This window comes from Ictalurus punctatus, chromosome 17, assembly GCF_001660625.3.
Source record: "Ictalurus punctatus breed USDA103 chromosome 17, Coco_2.0, whole genome shotgun sequence".
Classification (NCBI taxonomy): Eukaryota; Metazoa; Chordata; class Actinopteri; order Siluriformes; family Ictaluridae; genus Ictalurus; species Ictalurus punctatus.
The window spans coordinates 21,952,050-21,972,407 of record NC_030432.2 but is presented as its reverse complement, the minus strand read 5'-3'; the positions used below and the strand labels follow the sequence as shown (position 1 = coordinate 21,972,407).

The following is a 20,358-nucleotide window of genomic DNA, read 5'->3' as shown; positions in this document are numbered from 1 at the left end:
TGAGGCAATGCTGCGTCTGTGTAATTTTCCGGTTACTAAATGTGTCTGTCTGGCTTTTGGGTCAAGTAAAAGGTGAGTTTCTGGAGTGCTGTGCTTTTGCCATGTTGGAAGCTCCTCCAAGGTTCCATTCCCAAAACATGCCATCATGCAGCTTAGTTCAAACAAAGCTTCTGCTCTGCCACAGCTAACAGGGGACAAATTGGGGACCATTGTCAACCTCCGTGAGAGAATAAGTTCCTTTTATCACTTTGTAATACAGTAGCAGTTTGAAACAGTCATTCCCTTATTAGCCTCTCTTTTTCTCTCTCCTGTAATTAATAAAACACTGCTTGTCATGTTACAGAGAAGCAAAGCGTAAACCCTTCTGTTCCGAAGACTTTCCTTACTGACTTTTAATTGCTTTTTCGACTCCTTTCATAACTTTCAAATAAACTTCCCTTTATTTTCTTTATTATTAGGCATGAGCATCTGCCATACAAGTCCCTTTTCAAGTACAGAAATGACAACATATGAGAACGAGCCCATTAATATAAACCTGTGATTTGCAGCTGCACTACTGTCAGAGCTGCTATTAGAAACATTTCATCACATTCTGTCCAATCAGAATTGAGGATTCAACAGCATTGTTGCTTAAGCGTTGTTGTTATATAATTTACAACGTTTTTATTTGATGAAGGCTGGAAAATAAGTAACAAATAATAACGACTTGTATCTGGTTATTTGTTCAGACTGTGGCCATTTAATGGTAAATATAAAGAACATATAGCATACAACCATGCAAGTAAATATAAAATAATATAATAAGGAAATCTTCTGTAAAATGAGAATATTTCAAGATTTTCTTGAGGATGTCATTACCCTATTTTATAATGTATAAAAGTATATAAAGAGTTAAATTATGTTTTGTTTTGTTGTTGTTTTTTTTTTCTTCTCTAGGAAAACTCAATGGGAATGATTGTGCCGTTCTTAGACACTGATTACAGAATTAGACTCAAATGTAATATTTGATTTCATTTGTTGGCTAGTGTAAGTTTTTTTTTATATACAAATTAAAAAAAATTTTTTTTTAAAGAAATGAAGGAAGGTGCACATTCCTCATGCACGGTTGCATGGCCTGAGGAAGTATGTTTCTTTTAACACCTGTGCATTTTTCTTCTCAGCACAAATGTTATCCTTATGTAACAAACAATGATGACAAAACAGTGATGGACCAGGAGTGGCTCAACATTCTTTCCACTCCTGTGTTGTTGATTTAAATGAAAGATATCTTATTCTCATTACTGACACCAACTGCTTCCAAGAAATGGTTTTTACACCCACGCACACACACACACACACACACACACACACACACACACACACACACACACACATGCACACAAAGCATAATTATACAGCGGAAGCAAAAGCTGCGTTACAGTAAATCAATAGTCAGCAAATTGCAGCAAAAAATGAAAAATTCAGTCAAAGTCTTTTTTATCTGTCATATTTTTCCATAAAATAAAGTGACTGATGCAGCTTTGTAATACTGGGTTATGGATTTGGCTAGCCCAGGTGAATACTGCCTTTGGGAAGAAACTGTTGTGGATTCTTCTGGTAGTGGCATGAATGCTCCTGTACCTTCTGCCAGATGGCAGGAGGGTGAAGAGTCCATGAGAGGGTGGTTCAGAGGAATTGTTCTAATGTAGCTGTAGGCTTCTTGGCAGCCTCTCTGATCAGTTTCTCCTGATTTTCTCATCAATTTTAGAGGGACATCCTGTCGTGTCATATTTTCTCCATTTGATTATTGTCTTAACAGAGTCACATGGTACATCCATTATCATGGAAATGTTTTTGTAACCATTTCCTGATTGATATTTTTCAACAACGAGATCCTGTACCTGCTATGTAAGCTCTCTGCGGCCTATGGCTGTTCCAGTTGGATGTTACCAAGAAGATGTCAGGAAACTCCTATAGGAACAGCTGTACTTTATTTGGGGTTAATCAGTCACTTTTTAATTGATGGCAGGTGTATACTAATTTGTATTTAACATGACTTTAAATGTGAATGGTGGATTCTGAACACTACCACGTTCCCAATTATAAAAGGGTGTCCACACTTATGCAAACTGGGTATTGGAAGTTTTGTTGTTTTTTTTTTCCCCTAAAAAAACATTTCTGGGTGTTTGACGTCTGATATTTATATGTTGCATTTTCACAATAAAGGTGAAAAAGGTTCTGACATGATATAGATTAGTTTCAGGGGGGTTTTTACATTACAAAAACCTGCCATTTTAACAGGGGTGTGTAGACTTTTTATATCCACTGTAGCCTACTAATACGGTGATGTAAATAACAGAAAATGAAAGCTGAATTGCTGATCTATCGTCTCATATTCATCTTTTAATCTCAAACCCAAATGTCTTCAGTGTATATCAAGAAAAACATAATTGGCCTTGCCCTTCCAATACTTTCAGAGGGGACTGTATTTGGTTTATTGTTAATGTCTGAATCACTCATAATTACTACAGACCTCCTCTACTTAAGATGTCATTTTTCACTGTATGACCCATTCTTTTAAGTGTTGTAGTGTTTAGTGCAAACACTAACTTACATTCACTCACACACACAGGGCCGTTTCTGGCCATTTTGGCGCCCTAGGTGAGATTCCTCTTGGTCACCGCAAGAGGAATCGGTTTGCTTTATAAGCTTATTATTATTATTATTATTATTATTATTATTATTATTATTATTATTGTTATTATTATTATGTTGGCATGAGAAGGCCAACATGCAGTTTTGCATGATAAACTTATTAGTATTATTTTGGCTTGAGAAGGCCAACATACAGTTTTTCCTTATAAACTTGTTTTTATTATGTTGCCGTGTGAAAGCCACATACTGTTTTGCATTATAAACTTTTTATTATTATGTTGGCATGTGAAAGCCACATACTGTTTTCCATTATAAACTTTTTATTATTATGTTGCCGCGTGAAAGCCACATACAGTTTTGCATGATAAACTTTTTATTATTATGTTGCTGTGTGAAAGCCACATACAGTTTTGCATGATAAACTTATTATTATGTTGCCGTGAGAAGGCCAACATACAGTTTTTCATGATAAACTTATTATTATGTTGGCGTGAGAAGGCCAACATACAGTTTTTCATGATAAACTTGTGTTTATTCTTCTGAGACCCAATCAATTAAATTGTGGCTCCTCACAGAGCTTTAAAGTTACATGCACCAAACTCAGCAACTACCTTCAGCCTGCTCTGACTTAATGTGCTATATATTTTTGAAGTAATCGGAATTCCAGAATTCCCAGTACGGAGGCTCAAAATGGCCAAAATTCCCATTGACTTGCATCAAAAATTCTGACTGTTATAACTCCTTGAGATTTCAAACTACTTCCAAGAAACTCTGGGCGCAGTGATTCACACACACATTCATACACTACAGGCACTTTGGATACGCCAATCCGCCTACCATGTATGCATGTCTTTGGACTGGGGGAGGAAAGCAGAGGAAACCCCCGCAGCATGGGGAGAACATGCAAACTCCACACACACAGGGCTGGGGAATCGAACCCCTAACCCTGGTGTGAGGCAAATGTTCTAACCACTAAGTCACCGTGCGCTCACCAACCACCCACAACACCCTAGCAACAGCCTAGCAACCATGTAGCAACCATCCAGTACACCCTGCACACACACACACACACACCCCCACAAAGACAGAACTGCCACTCATTAGACTAGTTTCTTACACAATTCTGTGTAAACTGTGAAATACTCAAACAAGTTAGTGAGATCATATTTTCCCCCATTCTGATGTTTAATCTGAAATTTAACTGAAGCTCTTGACCTGTATCTACATGATGCATGCATTGCACCACTGTTGATTGGATCAATGTATGAATTTATTATATTGTTATATTATTATATTATTATTATTATGAATTTATTACAGACTATTATGAAAAAGACACTGTTTCCAGTAAGTGAAAGTAAATCACTTTTACTTTCACTTATAATTAATATGTTCTAGATACAGGTCATCTATGTATTTTTTATTTTTTTATTTTACAGGGACAAAAGATGAGTCAGTAGAATTGAAGAGCAACTCCAACTTTTTTTTCCTACTGTTTTACATGAGGAGGTTGTTCAAACAGTATCGGTTCATGAAGGTTTTGATAACTTGACAACTATAAATACATGTTATTTATATGCGATATACTGTATATGTACGTTCGCAATTAAAAACTCAGCGACGTATTAGAACTGGTACGGCTTTAACAAATGCTACTTTAAAGAACTTAAATTAATAAACAAACGGGAGAAATTTGCTGGAGTGGGTGGACATTATGAAAATGTAAGACTTTCTGTCAAAACTTATTTTATCACATAAATGATATGAATGATAAGGTATGTATGCATAAATTTTAAATTAACCTTCTTGATTAAGAATTACTACATTTTAAAGATTTAATCAAAATGTTAAACATGAACCGTTTTTAAACCAGGATTAGATCTATGTAGAATTTTTAAATATACAATATAAAAATAATGCATGTTGCTGTATGAATGTGTATATCAATAGACAAGAGCAAATAAAAGTGAACTAAGCCAAGTTCCATTGGGCCACATACTGTAGCTAGCAGTGCAGGAAATAAAAAGATCAAATCAAATCAAATTCAGCCCAAGAGCAGACCGTCTGATGCAAAAAGTAGTCACCATGAATCCCAAAAGTTCATCACAGGATCTGCTAGTAAATCCTGCAACTGTTGGTTTCAAAGTGCACGCTTCTACAATCAGAAAGAGACTGCACAAACATGACCTGCATGGTAGGTGTGCCGGGAAAAACCCTTTGACAGACTTTGACAGATATTGGCAAGGACCAGGCCTTTTGGAATAATGTGCTCTGGATAGATGAATCAAAGATGGAGTTGTTTGGCCACAGTAACAGCAGACATGTTTGGTGCAGACCAAAGACAGCTTTTCAGGAGAAGCACCTCATACCAACTGTGAAGCATGGTGGTGGAAATGTTATGGTTTGAGGTTGCTTCGCTGCCTCAGGGACTGGACATTCATCGATTCAACTATGAATTCTGCATCATATGAAAGAGTGCGTGAAGGTAATGTGAGGCCATCTGTCCGGAAGTTGAAGTTGAACCGATAGTGGACCTTTCAACAGGATAATAATCCTAAGCATACTAGCAAATCCACCAAGGAATGGCTTAAAAAAGGAAGAAATGGAGGGTTATAGAATGGTCTAGTCAAAGCCCAGATTTGAAACCCATTGATATGTTGTGTGGGGATTTAAAACTGAAAGAATATTGCATGGAGGAGTTGTCATTAATTCCAGCAAGCCAATGTCAGAGACTGGTAGACAATTATGCAAAACATCTACAAGAAGCTATTTCTGCTAAAGGTGGCAATACTAGCTTCTGAGGCCAAGGATGTACTTACAGTTTCCACAGACAAATGTCACATCTATTGATATTTCTGTTGGATAAATGACTGAAAAAGTCAAATTTCCTTGTGGTTTTCTTCAAGTACATCACCTTTATTAATAGGCACTGTTTCAAAGATGATCAAATATTTGCTTGTCCAAATATATGGAAAAAAGCCAACAATTTCTTTACAGTGTACTTATTTTTTCACATTACTGTATACATTTAGTATATATTTGTATTTGAAAGAAACAGAAACAAGACCAGAGCTTTCATGCACCAATGCTTCTTCAAGAGGAAGTTTACTCATAATTTCTCGTCAACACAATCTCTCATCTTTCACGCAGCAAGGCCACTTTATAAGAAAAGACAAGTTTTCCATGTTTCATTGATTTAAATGAAATTTCACACGCTTTCAGCTCATTATTGGGATTTCCTGCTTCCTATCATTTTATCTAAGTAAATCACAGAAATGTTTAATCAGCTTATATACAGTATCAGCATGTAAAAAGTTTAAAATGTCTGTGTAAAGCTACAGTATTAGGATTGTAAAACTGGCTGGAATTGTGCTTGGCTGTATTTTTACTTATTAATTTCATGCACTGTACAATCTGATTGTGCTTGATATGTATAAGAATCCTAGCAGTTTAATTGACCAGGTTGTCCTGTATTCCAGTAAAGAGGGAAATGGTGTGAACTCTGTGTAATACTCTGAAAGAATGAAAAAGGTTTGTGTTATTATTTAGACAGCAGGAAATAGGTTTGTTTTGAAATGGTCTAGAGATAAAGGTGAGGGTAGGGTGAAAAAAAAATAAGAAACCAATTATGACATGCGTCTTAAATCATGATAACTCTGCATTATAAACACATTTGAAACACAGATCTCAACTGCATAGTGTTTTTAAGGTAAACATTTAGTTTGAAATTGATGCATGCAACACGTTCCAAAAAAGTTGGGACAGGGGTGATTTAGGACTCATAGCAATGTGACGAGTTGAAATAAGAAGGTGATGTGAAACAGGTGAGGCAATCGTATAATCATAGTAATCATAGCCTCCAAAAAAGGCCTAGTCCTTCAAGAGCAAGGATGGGTCGAGGCTAGCCAATCTGTCAACAGATGTGTCAGCGAATAATCCAACATTGCTCAAAGACAAATCGGTCGGATTTTGGGCATTTCACCTTCTACAGTGCACAATATATTTAAAAGATTCAAGGAATCTAGTCAAATCTCTGTGCATAAAGGGCAAGGCCGAAAACTACTTTTGTTCTCTGATTCCTCAGACATCAGTGTCTAAAAAACCATCATGATTCTGAAACAGATATCCGGATATGGGATCGGGAATACTTTGGTAAACCTTTGTCTGTCGACACCATTTGCCGCTGCATCCACAGATGCAAGTAAAGGCTTTATTATGCAAAACAGAAGCAACACTGTCCAGAAGCGCTGCCAACTTCTCTGGGCTCGGTCTCATCTGAGATGGACAGTAGAACAGTGGAATCGTGTTTTGTGGTCCAATGAGTCAACATTTCAAATAGTTTTTGGACATAACAACACATGCTTGTGTAAGCAGAGAGTGCGGGTGCTAGCATGGCCTACCTGCAGTCCTGACCTGTCTCCGACTGAGAATGTGTGACATATTATGAAGTGCAAAACAGGGCAATAAAAGCCCCGTACAGTTGCACAGCTGAAGAAATCCATACTGGATGAATGGGGGAAAATTCCACTTCCTAAACTTAACCAACTGGTATCTTTTGAGTCTCAAGGTTTCTTCCTCATGTGGTCTCAGGGAGTTTTTCCTTGCACATTGTCACCTTTGGTTAATTCATTAGGTATCTAAATCTACATTCAGATTTCTGTAAAGCTGCCTTTTGACATTTTCTGTCCATTGTTTAAAGTGCTAAAAAGTTGGATTGAGGTATAAAGTATGTTTACTAATAGATATTACATGAAGTCTACCGCAATGTGTTTGAGGTTTCTTTATGTCTAAAACACTAGACTTACTAAGTGACTCGGTGGTCACAATTCTAACAAGATACCTTAAAGTTTAATGTTTATTTATTCAGATATGCATATGAAAGCATATATAGTATATATAGCTTATATTTGTATTTGAAACAACTGAAAGAAACAAGACATGAGCCAGAGCCTTCATGCACCAATGCTTTAACAAGAGGAAGTGTATTCATAATTTCTCATCAACACAATTTCTCACATTTCGTGTACTAAAGAAAAAAAAGTTTCCCATGTCTTATTGATTTAAATTAAAGATGCAATACTCTTTATGCTCATTAGGGGTATTTCCTTCTTACTATAAGAATCATTGACCATTTTATCTAAATAAAATCACAGGAATGTTTAATCAGCTTATAAAGTGGCTTTAGTACATTAAAGATAAGAGATCATGTTGCCGAGAAATATGAATACATTTCCTCTTGAAGAAATCTCTGGTTGTGTCTTGTTTCACTTTGAAGATATGATACTATTCATTAGATAATAGTGTCATGTTCATATATTTAATACTGGCCTTAAATGGGACTTAACCTGTTTCTTGCTCATGTCAATACTGAGCAAGAAAAATTACCTTAATTTCATGGTCAGCATTTAAAACATTTAAAAAGTCTGTGTAAATATATTAGGAGTGTAAAACCTACTGGAATTGTGCTTGATGGTATTATTACTTATTAATTTCATGCACTTTACATGGTGATACAATTAGCCTCACACTTCCAGGGTTGATGGTTCGATTCCCACCTCCGACTTGTGTGTGGAGTTTGTAAATTGTCCACGTGCTTCAGGGGTTTCCTATGGGTACTCTGGTTTCCTACCCTAGTTGGCATCTCCAAAGTGTCTGTAGTATGTGAATGATTGTGTGAGTGTGTGTGCAATTGTGCCTTGCGATGGATTGCCACCTACTTCAGGGTGTCCCCTGCCTTGTGCCCCAAATCCCCTAGGATAGACTTCAGGCTCCCCACGACCCTCTGTAGGATAAGTGGTACAGAAAAATGGATGGATGGATGGATATTTTTTTCATTACGAATGATATTACCAGCAGTAACCTGAGCAAACAGAAAAACCATAGAAATATTCACATGAATTTCATTATTTCTTAGTATTGGGTATGCCCTACTTTTGCTTTAATGACAGCATGCATTAAAATTAAATAACGATCCATAAATAGTCTTGAATGTTTAATCTCCTTTATTTACTTAATATTTTAACTGGGTTAGGTACTTTGTTCTGCTAGTTCTGGATATTTGCATACAGCTCATAAATACTGCTCGGAGTCTGATGAACTTTTTGTTTCCTTTATGAGCCCTGACATGCATGCCTGCAAATGTTATCATAGAAAAAGCTTGGTTATTTATCCTAAGTGGGGGAAACCTACAATCAAAGCAACTGTGTATAGTAACAAAAGCAACATGTTTGTCACATACACCAAATAATGATGATGGGTAATCATAGAAAAATGCATTAGTATATTTTATATACTTTTTTTTTGTAGTCTGTCCTTTGTTTACTTCTGTCCGCAAAAAACAACAACTAGGAATAATGGGCCTATGTTGTTTCTGGGTGTCATTTCTGACTCTCTGGCCCGAAAACAATAGGACAGTGAACAATATGAAACGAGGATATTCAAATGAGAACATTCTTCATTATTATCAAGCATACATATTGAGGAAAAGAGAACAAATATGAAACAATCCTTGGATTGTGATGATCAGGTTCTGTACATATTTTTCTGTCAGTTCGTAATACATTTTAAAGAGCGAGATTGTTCTTACCACAGTATGGGGAACCCCTCATGGGAGAAAACATATTTAATTGACATTTTATACTAGATGTTTCCTTGTTGTTGAACAAAAAGACCTTTCATAAACTCCATCAACAGAGGCTGGAATGAGCTGAGAAGCCAGCTGGTGATTTTTTTTTTCTTTCTTTCTTTTTTGGCGAGCACGAAAAAAAAATAAAAAATCTCATTTGATTCACGCAAACAATATGTGAACTGTTAAATGCCACAAAAAACATTAGCTCATTCATCAGTTTGCTTGAGTTAGGCATGTTTATTGAAAACCCCTAAGAATTTCATAGATGACTGATGGCTTAAAAAATAACTTTAACAAAACAAATTTTACTCAGGTCCTTACATTCCTGAAAATAACTCTTTTGAATCTCTACTGAGAATTAGCCTATAATTGATTGCCATCTGCCATCTGACTTCTGACATCTGACATCATTAATGATGGGACACTGTATTTTTTTTTCATTACAGGAAACACTCTCAGAAATTAAACATTTACCTTTCCTTATCACTGAGGTGCCACCATCAAAGGTACAGTTTTAGTACACTGTAAAACCGGTTAAGTTCAAAAAAATTTGAGGAAACTAATTACCTCAAAATGTCTAAGTTGATAAATCATTTTTTAAAAGCCAAATACACTTAAATATAATAAGATCGAGTTCAATTGTTGTTATATTTAAGTGTATTTGGCTTAAAGAAATTGATTTATCAACTTAAAAATTTTGAGGTAATTAGTTTCCTCAAATTCTTTTAGTTAAATGAACTTATCCGGTTTTACAGTGTACCTTTTAGTTTTAGTGTGTATCTATTACATGGTAATGTGAATGTAGCTTCCCTAGGGTAAATAATTGGATCTTAAGGACCACTCTTGTAACTTTAGTTAACTGTAGAGTAACGCTTTAAAAGGTACACTGCATGCACCTTTCCAGGTAGAAGATGCATGCTAAAGGGATGAAAAAGGATGCTACCCCAGTGAGAAGAAAAGGTACAGTTTAGTATCCACATGTCATTATTGACATGTGAAGTTTATGTAACATTTCTCTATTCACACTGAAACTAGTTATAGCAAATGTTTAACTCTTTACCCTCTTCCTTAAAAGAAAAAAAAAAAAAAAAACAACCTTTATTATAACTACCTAGAGTGTAGGTAAAATAAACCGGTTATGCATGCACGATACGGTAAGTCCATTGTTAATAATATTTTTAAACCTGTTCCATACCTTTTAGTTCACACACTTTTACTTTCCATTCATCAGCTGTCAGGAATGATGAAGGCCTTCACCAAAACAACACATTAACATAAGGAAAAATAAAACCTTACGAGAATATGCAATGATTACAAAGACAAGGAAGTTGTCTGTGGACGTTGTCCTGGGAGAGCCGTGCTTTCTTTTCTCTGAGGATTTTTATAGCTATTGTCTGACGTACATTGGATTTCAATTATTTTAAACAGTGTAATATAAACAATAAATGTATCTTGTTATCTCATCCACTTTATCTGAATTATGTGACACGTTGAATTTTACTTCCATTTTCTTTTCATTTGTTCATAATACTTACACATCCAGTAAATCCAGAATACAGTCTTACCCTCTAACCAGAAACAGACACACATGATCTGGAGTTAATTTATAGTGCTCCATTGTTATGTAAAGGTATATAACTGCAACATGATTACATATATATATATATATAAATAGAACACAAACATATTTCCCCACAAGGAAACATAAATTATCAGAATGTTGAAACGATACACTGATAATCTGGATGACTACTAAATGGCCCTGCCCACTGAACTGCCCAAAAACCTGAAGAAAGTGTAGCCTATAAAAAGAAATGGATGCTCACTTGTTGTGACTCAGGTCTGCACTTACCACAACTTGCACTACAACTACAACTAACAGAACCTGAAGAAGACCAGCTGCCTCATAGATATAAAGGTGAGAAGCGTTTTTTTATTTCTATTTTTTACATTTCCTATGCTGAATTCAGAACAGGCTTAATATGATATAAAGCATAGTAGTTAACTGTTTATATATATTTTTAATTAACATAGACCTATTTATATCATCAACAGAATCATCACAGTGACAGTGCTGAGCACTTTATATTTGAATAAACATGGGAAAGATCATTCACGATAAAATGAAGGAGCTCCCCGTGACCCAGACAAAGGTAAAGTAAAGTCAACTAAGCTAAAATATGATGTATTGTGTATGCATGATGTATTACAATCAAACACAATAGCAATGGTTGTTTTAGTAAAACCGTGGCATAACTGGAAAAAGAAAAGGAATTAATTAATTTATATGTATAAAATATATATATTTTATATTTACTTTATGTATAGTTATGTATATTTTTATTATTTTAAAAATATGAATAGGAATTATGTTTAAAAGTAATCTTTATTATTATTATTATTATTATTATTATTATTATTATTATTATTATTATTTGTAGTAGTATTTATAGTAGTAAGTATAACTGTATGTTGCGCGCCCCCCCCCCCCAGGTTAAGGAAAACAGAGTCAGCAGATGTCCGATGTCAGCACAAATGATGAAAAACTTTCAAAATGGTTCAAGCCACCAGGACACACTTTATCACCGAGCTGTCAAGGTGAGTACTGTCATTAGCCATTACATTCATTCTGCCTTTTAGTGCTAAAAACTAAAGTGAACAGCATCGAAAAATGGTGGGAAAATTTTAGTCTAATAAATAATAATATTCTAAAAAACACTAGGAATTTTATTTTGTTAATGATTAGTATAATCTACAATGGCAGGCAATTTTATATGGCGTAGATGGAATACAAAAATGTTGTACAATATCAGAAAAGAAAAAACTTTCTGTATAACAATAGATTTATTTGATCACATTTAGCAAGAATTCCTGTTAAATGTCTATTGTCTCGCTTTTTCAGAGTCAGCTCTGCAAGCCGAAAATGTGTGAGGGATCCATAATGAACCCAAAGACTTTAATGCGTTCTTCTGCCGTTTCCCCACCTTCCACCAATGAACTCCTCACGCAGGCCATCGATTTCATCAACCAGTACTACAAATCCTTCAAAACGTAGGCGTACTTCAATGCTATTTGTGTTTGTTGCAGGTTAAATCAATTACACTGAGCCATGTTTTTGATTCAGCTGTATTTGTTTAATGCAGCTTGAAAATTGATGAGCATCTGGCCCGTGTTAATGAGGTGGCCAATGAGATTGATGCCACTGGAAGTTATCAGCTCACCCCACAGGAGCTCGCATTTGGAGCCAAACAGGCTTGGAGGAACGCGCCCAGGTGCATCGGCAGGATTCAGTGGTCCAATTTACAGGTCAAATATTATTATTCTTAAAAGCTTATGACATTTTATTTTGGGAATGAACCGCAAAATTAGAACAGAAATGTGCAAAACCAAAATTTAATGTGAGATATTTCTCTTCTCAGGTGTTTGATGCACGCAAATGCAGGACGGCTAAGGAAATGTTCCAGTTCATGTGTTCTCACATCAAGTTTGCCACAAATGGAGGCAATTTAAGGTACACTTCATATTATGTATATTATGTTTGAAAACTAGTCATTTCAGGCCGACAGAGTGGAATGTTTTTGGCTAATGTGAGGAATAAGACACTCTGTGTCATGCTGTTACAGTATATAAAAATACTCAAAGACAGGGTGGTATATATATATATATATATATATATATATATATATATATATATATATATATATATATATATACATATATATATATATATACATATATATATATAAAACAAAGTTTTTTTTATATGTACTTTTACAGTTATAATGAATGTTGTGGAACATCTATAAAAAAATAATTAGTTCCTGTTATCGCTCATGTTACAGCAGCTATTAACAGCTGTTTCTTTACTTTGAAGTGAAGACAATAAATGCAGCTTTGTCATGTTACAAACTGGAAAATATAAACAAGATGACTTTTTTGTGGTGGAAAATTTACTTCTGATAAAATGCTGACATTGCAGACTCCTTTCATTAATGTTAAATAAATGTCTCTTTACAAAAAAAAAAAAAAGACAAATAAAAAAGCCTTCGATTGCCTCAGTACATTGAAACATAGAAACTGTGATTTGCAGCTGCTACTGTCAGAACTGCTTATAATCTTTCTTTCTTTCTTTCTTTCTTTCTTTCTTTTTTTTTTTAACAGGTCAGCCATCACTGTGTTCCCTCAAAGAACCGATGACCAGCATGATTTCCGGGTTTGGAACAGTCAACTCATTAGATATGCTGGCTATCAGATGGAGGACGGACGAATTATTGGGGACCCTTCTAATGTGGAGTTCACTGAGGTATCCACAAATCACACTTCAGTTTTCTTTTTTTTCTGAACCATAAGCTTATGTTAATAATACATAATAATTCACCCAAGCATGGTGCATCATTTTGTTTTCTGAAGTATCTGACCTCTACCTTCTAACAGATTTGTGTCCAACTTGGATGGACACCAAAGTACGGGTCCTTTGATGTGCTGCCACTGATCTTGCAGGCCAATGGGGAAGATCCTGAACTATTTGAAATTCCTCCGGAGTTGGTACTGGAGGTTGAAATGGAGCACCCACAGTAAGTGATGTGTACTCTGTGTCTTTGGTAAAGGATATGTATACGTATGTGTTAATATGATAGATACAAATGAACATACAGTAGTTTAGGCTCTGATCTTACAGCCACACATTAAAACAGGTTGGTTATTCTACAGGCATAAGTGGTTCAAAGATCTGAACCTCAGATGGTACGCACTGCCTGCAGTGTCCAATATGTTGCTGGAGATTGGTGGACTTGAGTTCACAGCATGTCCTTTCAATGGTTGGTACATGGGCACTGAGATTGGTGTGAGGGACTTCTGTGATACTCAGCGCTACAACATTCTTGAGGTAAGCCTAGTTCACTCAGTGTAGAATAGTCCATAAGTTTAGGTTTGGATAGTTTAAAACTAATTTCTATTTGTAATGCCTTACCTTGTATAGAAAGTTGGACGTTGTATGGGGTTGGATACACACAACTTGTCATCACTCTGGAAGGATGAGGCTCTGGTTGCCATCAATGTTGCAGTGATTCACAGTTTTCAGGTACAAAGCTCTTATATTGATCTTTATGTGCAGTTTCTATACAGAAGTAGATATTTCTATAATGTGTAGTAGTGTGTCTTGTCTGAGTGCCTCTTTATCTTGTGCCGCAGAAAAATAAGGTGACCATCACGGACCACCACTCTGCCGCTGAGTCCTTCATGAAGCACATGGAGACTGAATTGCGCCTGCGTGGTGGCTGTCCTGCTGACTGGGTCTGGCTGGTGCCTCCCATGTCTGGCTCTCTGACCCCTGTGTTCCACCAGGAGATGATCAGCTACATCCTGTCTCCCTTCTATTACTACCAGGTAGAACTCACTCTGCACCTCTTACCAGAACAGTGAATACTGTTACAAAGGTCCATATTCAGATTTGTCTAAAATTGTCATTATTTTCATGGGGAAAGTTCCTCATATTCAGAGTCAGTTAACACAGGTGCTGAAGGCTCTCCATTCAGATTATGCAAATAATTTTTGTGTAGTTCACATCTTTGAGGTTACAATATTTTCTTGATTTGATGTCATAAAATAAAATGGTCAAAGATCAAGGGCAGAATCCTGTGTAACTAAGACACACCTTTGTTTTAGGCAACCTCCACCCTGCGTTCACATATCCTGTGCAACAGTATAACATTTAAGTCTGTAATTACATCTTGGAATAATGATGTGCTCAAGGTCGATATTAAATCCTCAATATGCACTTTACTCAACTCTGAATATAGGCTATAGTTATTAGAGCAATTATTGGACTTTTAAAAGCCAAACAGTAGAATATCATGTCCTTATAAAAGGTCCAACATGGCATTTATTGTAGAGAGAGTCAAAATATTAATATATATATTAAGTTTCCCCTGTCTTTTCCCCCCTGTTTTTGCTATTGCTGTTGTTTGAAGCCTGATCCCTGGTCAACATATGTCTGGAAAGACCAAACAAAAGGACTAAAGAAACGAAAACGAATCAGCTTCAACGCACTTGCAAAGTATGACAATCTCACAATTTTCTATTTCAACGTTGATTGGACATATTTTAAAACTGTTTATAAATACAATTCTGATCATGTGCTTAAAATCTGATTCTTCAGGGCGATGGTCTTCTCTCAAATACTCATGCAGTCTGCCTTGAAAAAGAGAGTGCCTTGCACCATCCTCTATGCTACTGAAACAGGAAAATCTCAGACCTTTGCTATAAAGCTCAAGTCAATGCTCAGCTGTGCTTTCAATCCCAGGGTAAGTAAACCATACCCACATATCAGTGCCTGTCATGCTATGGAGCTGTTTTTTTTGTTTTGTTTTGTTTTTTTATCTGTGAGATAAATACTCATCTCATTATTTATTTTTGAACTGATACAGCTACTTTGCATGGAGGACTACAATTGTCAGGACCTCAAGAAAGAGCGTCTTATGATGGTGGTCACCAGCACATTTGGCAATGGAGACCCTCCAGGAAATGGAGAGGTGTGTGCCAATATACTCACATTTATTCGAGCTAATTTCTCAAAGATATAGCGGATCACACCATGGCGGTTATATATGCATTTAGTTGCTCAATGATGTTGTGTTATGTTAGCTCTTACCTTTCTAAATACTGTAATGCAACCGTGAGAGGAAAAATGGAATAACAAAATAGATGTATGCAAGATCTTGACACCATGCTATCTTCTTTTCTCAGAGTTTTCAGAAGCAGCTCATGAACTTGAAAAAGCTGCAAAACAATATGAGGTTAGTCCTAAGTAGAACTGGTTAAAATAACCACTAACATTTAGAACTGTATAAGAACAGGAGGTTTGAGTAATCTCTTTTTTCCCCCAATCACACAGGTACGGTGTTTTTGGCCTTGGCTCTCGCATGTACCCACAGTTTTGTGCTTTTGCCCATGCCGTGGATGATAAGCTCGCAGAGTTGGGAGGCAAACGTGTTGCACCGATGGGAGAGGGAGATGAGATCAATGGGCAGGAAGAGGCTTTCTCTGCCTGGGCTTGCAACGTGTTTAAGGTTGGTGGGACGCTGGCTACCTTTAATGGCAATTAAGCATAACAACATTCGGCTTTTTCTAAAATTTATATATATATTTCATCCTCTAGGCTGCATGTGAGGAATTCGGTGTTAAGGGCCAACTGTCAGGGTCTGAACGAGGTCTAACAGAGACCTGGGATGCTCTGAGACACCGAGTGCAACCTGACAGCAGCACCCTAGACTGCATCTCAGGTACCCTTTCTAACAGCAAAACCATACATATCATTACTGATGAGTTATTAATGCAAAAGAATACAGTTATTAGTTACTCAAATTTGTAATGGATATTATGGTGCTGAACAGCCTACATGTTTTGTCCTTACAGCCCTGTCAGCACTCCACTCTAAAACTGTGTTTCCCATGAAGCTGAAGAAGAGAAAGAATCTCCAGAGCAAAGAGTCAAGGTCTGCTCTTAATCAGTTTACTCTATAGTCTTCTTACCTTGCTTTTGAATGTTGCCAGACCATATTTGAACTGCTGTTTCACACTGTTTGTTTTTGTTTGTTTTCAGCCGCTCTACTTTACTTGTGGAGCTGGAGGTGGATTGTGGGAGAGAGGTCTTGAATTATGCTGCAGGTGACCATGTAGGAGTTTTCCCAGGGAATTCACATGAGCTAGTGATGGGCATTCTGAAGCACCTTCCCAATGCTCCTTCCACCAATCAGAGTGTCCGACTGGAATACCTGCCTGAATCTGGCCCTGGTAAACATTCTACTAAATTTACAAGATTTCTATCACATATTATCATAAAACAAATCCCAGGATATATGCAAGGAATAATGGTCATTAGCAAATCACTGGTGACAGTATACAGCGCCTTAAACACTAGTAGACTGTTTTGTATCTGTGCTAATTTGTTTGACAGAATGTGCGGTCCAGATGCTCAAAATGCCCAATTACTTGAGAATCGACTGTCCTTTAGAGCCATATAGTAATCAAAGACTTTATTTTCACTGTGGTGTCCTGTAGGAAGTGAAGGATGGCAGACAGATTCTCGTATCCCAGCTTGCTCTCTAACCCAGGCTCTTACATTCCTCCTGGACATCACCACACCACCTTCTCAAAGCTTCCTACGCAAGCTCTCACAATTGACCAAGAAGGAAGATGACCAACAGCGCCTGTTAGAACTGGCATCAGTACGCAAAGTCCATACTTGAAGAACAGCTTCCTTACTTTAGAGTGTAACTTGTGAATGTTGCATAGTTTATGAAACTTACTTTACAACACTTTTCTGCAGAACTTCAAGTGTTACTCAGAATGGAAAGCATTCCGTAAGCCCCACGTCTTGGAGATTCTGGAGGAGTTTCCTTCCCTGGAGCTCTCTGCAGAATTCCTCCTCAGTCAGCTACCCCTGCTGAAGCCCCGCCTCTACTCTGTCAGCTCCTCCCCTGGTCTCTACCCTCACGAGCTTCACCTCACAGTGTCTGTGGTCAACTACCGCACCCAAGGTAAAGGACAGTTTGCAATATTAATCTTCATGCACAACATAAGTAGAACAGTGCTACTGTATAAGAACCTCATTCTAACCAACATGGGAAAAAAAAACTTTGTATTTTAACATCCTATATTGGTTCTTATTTCTCACCAGATGGAAAGGGTCCGCTACATCATGGTGTCTGCAGTACATGGCTCAACACCCTTAAAGAAGGACAGACAGTGCCCTGCTTTATTCATGTGTATGTAACCAAATGCTTTTCACAATTACAGACCATACCTTCAAATAAATGACATAAACATAAAGTGACTATAGAACTGTAGAAAGAGGGGAGAACTTGGGCTTGAGTTCTGGATAGCTTCTTGGGTAGGTGGTGTTGAACAGTAAGGAGAAAATGGGGAGGTGATGGTTGTGGAAACTTCATCACTAGTGGACAAAAAGAGATGTATAGGCAGTTAACTTGCAAGAAGGTGGGCCTGTAAATGAGGTCTTTCTCCCAGTTATTTCCTACGTCCATTTATACTAGATACTGTAACTGGTCTTGGATTACCACCACCCTGCACATTTTGGTGTTTCTCCGCCAGTAATTCACCCTTCACTCTGGTTCTGGCTTGTTGATTAGTTGATTAGTGAGTACCAAGATTGAGAATTTATATGCAGGATCTTCAGGCGCACAAAAGTGACTTGTCATATCCTGATGGTTATGATTTCAGATCCGGTGGATTCCATCTTCCACCAGATCCCACCACGCCGACTCTCTTAATCGGAGCAGGAAGTGGCATTGCTCCCTTCCGCAGCTTCTGGCAGCAACGCTTCCACGACATGAAAAAGACAGGTACTTCCAGAATCCCAATCTGCAATATGAAATATAGTTAATCAAGATTGCTTAAGTGATTTTGAAAAATACAATAAACGTCAAACTGTGATCGCAGATTTGAAAAAGAGTCCTATGATGCTGGTGTTTGGATGTCGTGGTGCAGACACGGATCATCTTTATAAAGAGGAAACATTTGTTATGAAAGAAAATGGCACATTGAAGAGCATCACTCCAGCGTACTCTCGCCAGGCTGGTTGCCCCAAGGTATGTCATGAACTGCCAATTTGACAGCTATCGATAATACAGTTTAAACATTTGATACCCAGTGAAGGACATTTGCCATAACTTCTCCTCTTTTTTCTCTAGGTGTATGTTCAGGATGTCCTGAAGAAGCAGCTTAGTGAAGAGGTTTGGGAGGTCTTGAACCAGAGGTCTGGACATGTGTATGTGTGTGGGAGCATGAACATGGCCCGGGATGTCGCACACGCTATACAGGAAATCCTGGTTAGCCGTCTGGGTATAACACTCACGCAGGCTGGAGAATATCTGGGCCAACTAAAAGTGAGCTCTCATTATGTCATGACAGATCACAGATCCATGATTTCCTTAGTAGTCTGTTAAGCCTTCCATAAAGTAAGATCATTTGTAATAATGATGTTTTTATTTTAGGTTGAAAAGAGGTACCATGAGGACATCTTTGGAGCATAATTCTGGAACAAGGACCTCAGGAAGATGAAAAATAAATAATGTTTATGAGTTGCTTCAGCATAAGAGATACAAAAGTCACTTAGTTGAGATCCAACAAACAGTAATATATATATATTGTATAAGTATAACATATTGTTGTTTCATTTAGTTCTACCAGTCTTTGGCGTCGTGTGTATTATTATTGAAATATTTGTACGTCGCTTTGGATACAAGCGTCTGCTAAATGAATAAATGTAAATATTCTGTAAAATAATTAATTCATCAATTAAATAATTCAGTCAATCAAGCATTAATAAGACATAAAATATAATCTAAAGGATTGACTGGTGTTGCTGAACTCATGAATTTCTCTGTTTGCATTTTGTAAATGTGTCTTTAAAAAGTTTAAAAGTTGAAATGTCTTTTTTTTTTATTATTTTATTTTCAACTGATTATTTATCCAATGTGTACTAATGAAACTGTACAATAAAGTTAATTAATGGGAAGAAGTTTATGCATTCTATGAGCCTCATTTTGCAAGCTGGATACGGATTAATTTATCCGTAAACACAGGACCATCTGCACAAGAAATGTGGTTAGTACAGTGGTGCTTGAAAGTTTGTGAACCCTTTACAATTGTCTATATTTATGCATAAATATGACCTAAAACATCATCAGATTTTCACACAGGTCCTAAAAGTAGATAAAGAGAACCCAGTTAAACAACTGAGATAAAAAATATTGTACTTGTCTGTTTATTTATTGAAGAAAATGATCCAATATTACATATCTGTGAGTGGGAAAAGTAGGTGAACCTTTGCTTTCAGTGTCTGTTGTGACCGGCTTGTGCAGCAATAACTGCAACTAAACGTTTGCGGTAACTGTTGATCAGTCCTGCACATGGGCTCGGAGAAATTTTTATCCCATTACCCAGTACAGAACAGCTTCAACTCTGGGATGTTGGTGGGTTTCCTCAGATGAACTGCTTGCTTCAGGTGCTTCCACAACATTTCTATGAAATTAAGGTCAAGACTTTGACTTGGCCTTTCCAAAACATTAACTTTACTCT

At 36.8% G+C, this 20,358-nt stretch overlaps 1 protein-coding gene across 1 annotated transcript; it reads left to right on the top strand.

The window, feature by feature from the left end:
- Nucleotides 1–11,077: 11,077 nt before the first annotated feature.
- On the top strand, nt 11,078–19,798 carry nos2b (nitric oxide synthase 2b, inducible). Its single transcript, XM_017491717.3, has 26 exons — nt 11,078–11,180; nt 11,318–11,415; nt 11,756–11,860; nt 12,165–12,313; nt 12,406–12,568; nt 12,682–12,773; nt 13,424–13,565; nt 13,697–13,836; nt 13,973–14,147; nt 14,241–14,342; nt 14,453–14,647; nt 15,232–15,317; nt 15,420–15,564; nt 15,688–15,792; nt 16,007–16,056; nt 16,155–16,329; nt 16,419–16,542; nt 16,676–16,754; nt 16,862–17,052; nt 17,320–17,486; nt 17,588–17,798; nt 17,939–18,026; nt 18,499–18,620; nt 18,718–18,866; nt 18,969–19,163; nt 19,272–19,798. The coding sequence occupies exons 2-26, from the start codon at nt 11,362–11,364 to the stop codon at nt 19,308–19,310; spliced, it is 3,243 nt and encodes a 1,080-aa protein (XP_017347206.1). The 5' UTR covers nt 11,078–11,180; nt 11,318–11,361; the 3' UTR covers nt 19,311–19,798.
- Nucleotides 19,799–20,358: the final 560 nt, after the last annotated feature.

Excerpts from the sequence above, each read along its gene's own strand:
- nos2b (XM_017491717.3), top strand. The coding sequence starts at position 11,362 with ATGGGAAAGATCATTCACGATAAAATGAAGGAGCTCCCCGTGACCCAG. Across the intron at positions 14,343-14,452 it reads CAGTGATTCACAGTTTTCAG|AAAAATAAGGTGACCATCAC; the intron begins GTACAAAGCTCT and ends CTTGTGCCGCAG. Across the intron at positions 18,621-18,717 it reads CCACGACATGAAAAAGACAG|ATTTGAAAAAGAGTCCTATG; the intron begins GTACTTCCAGAA and ends CTGTGATCGCAG.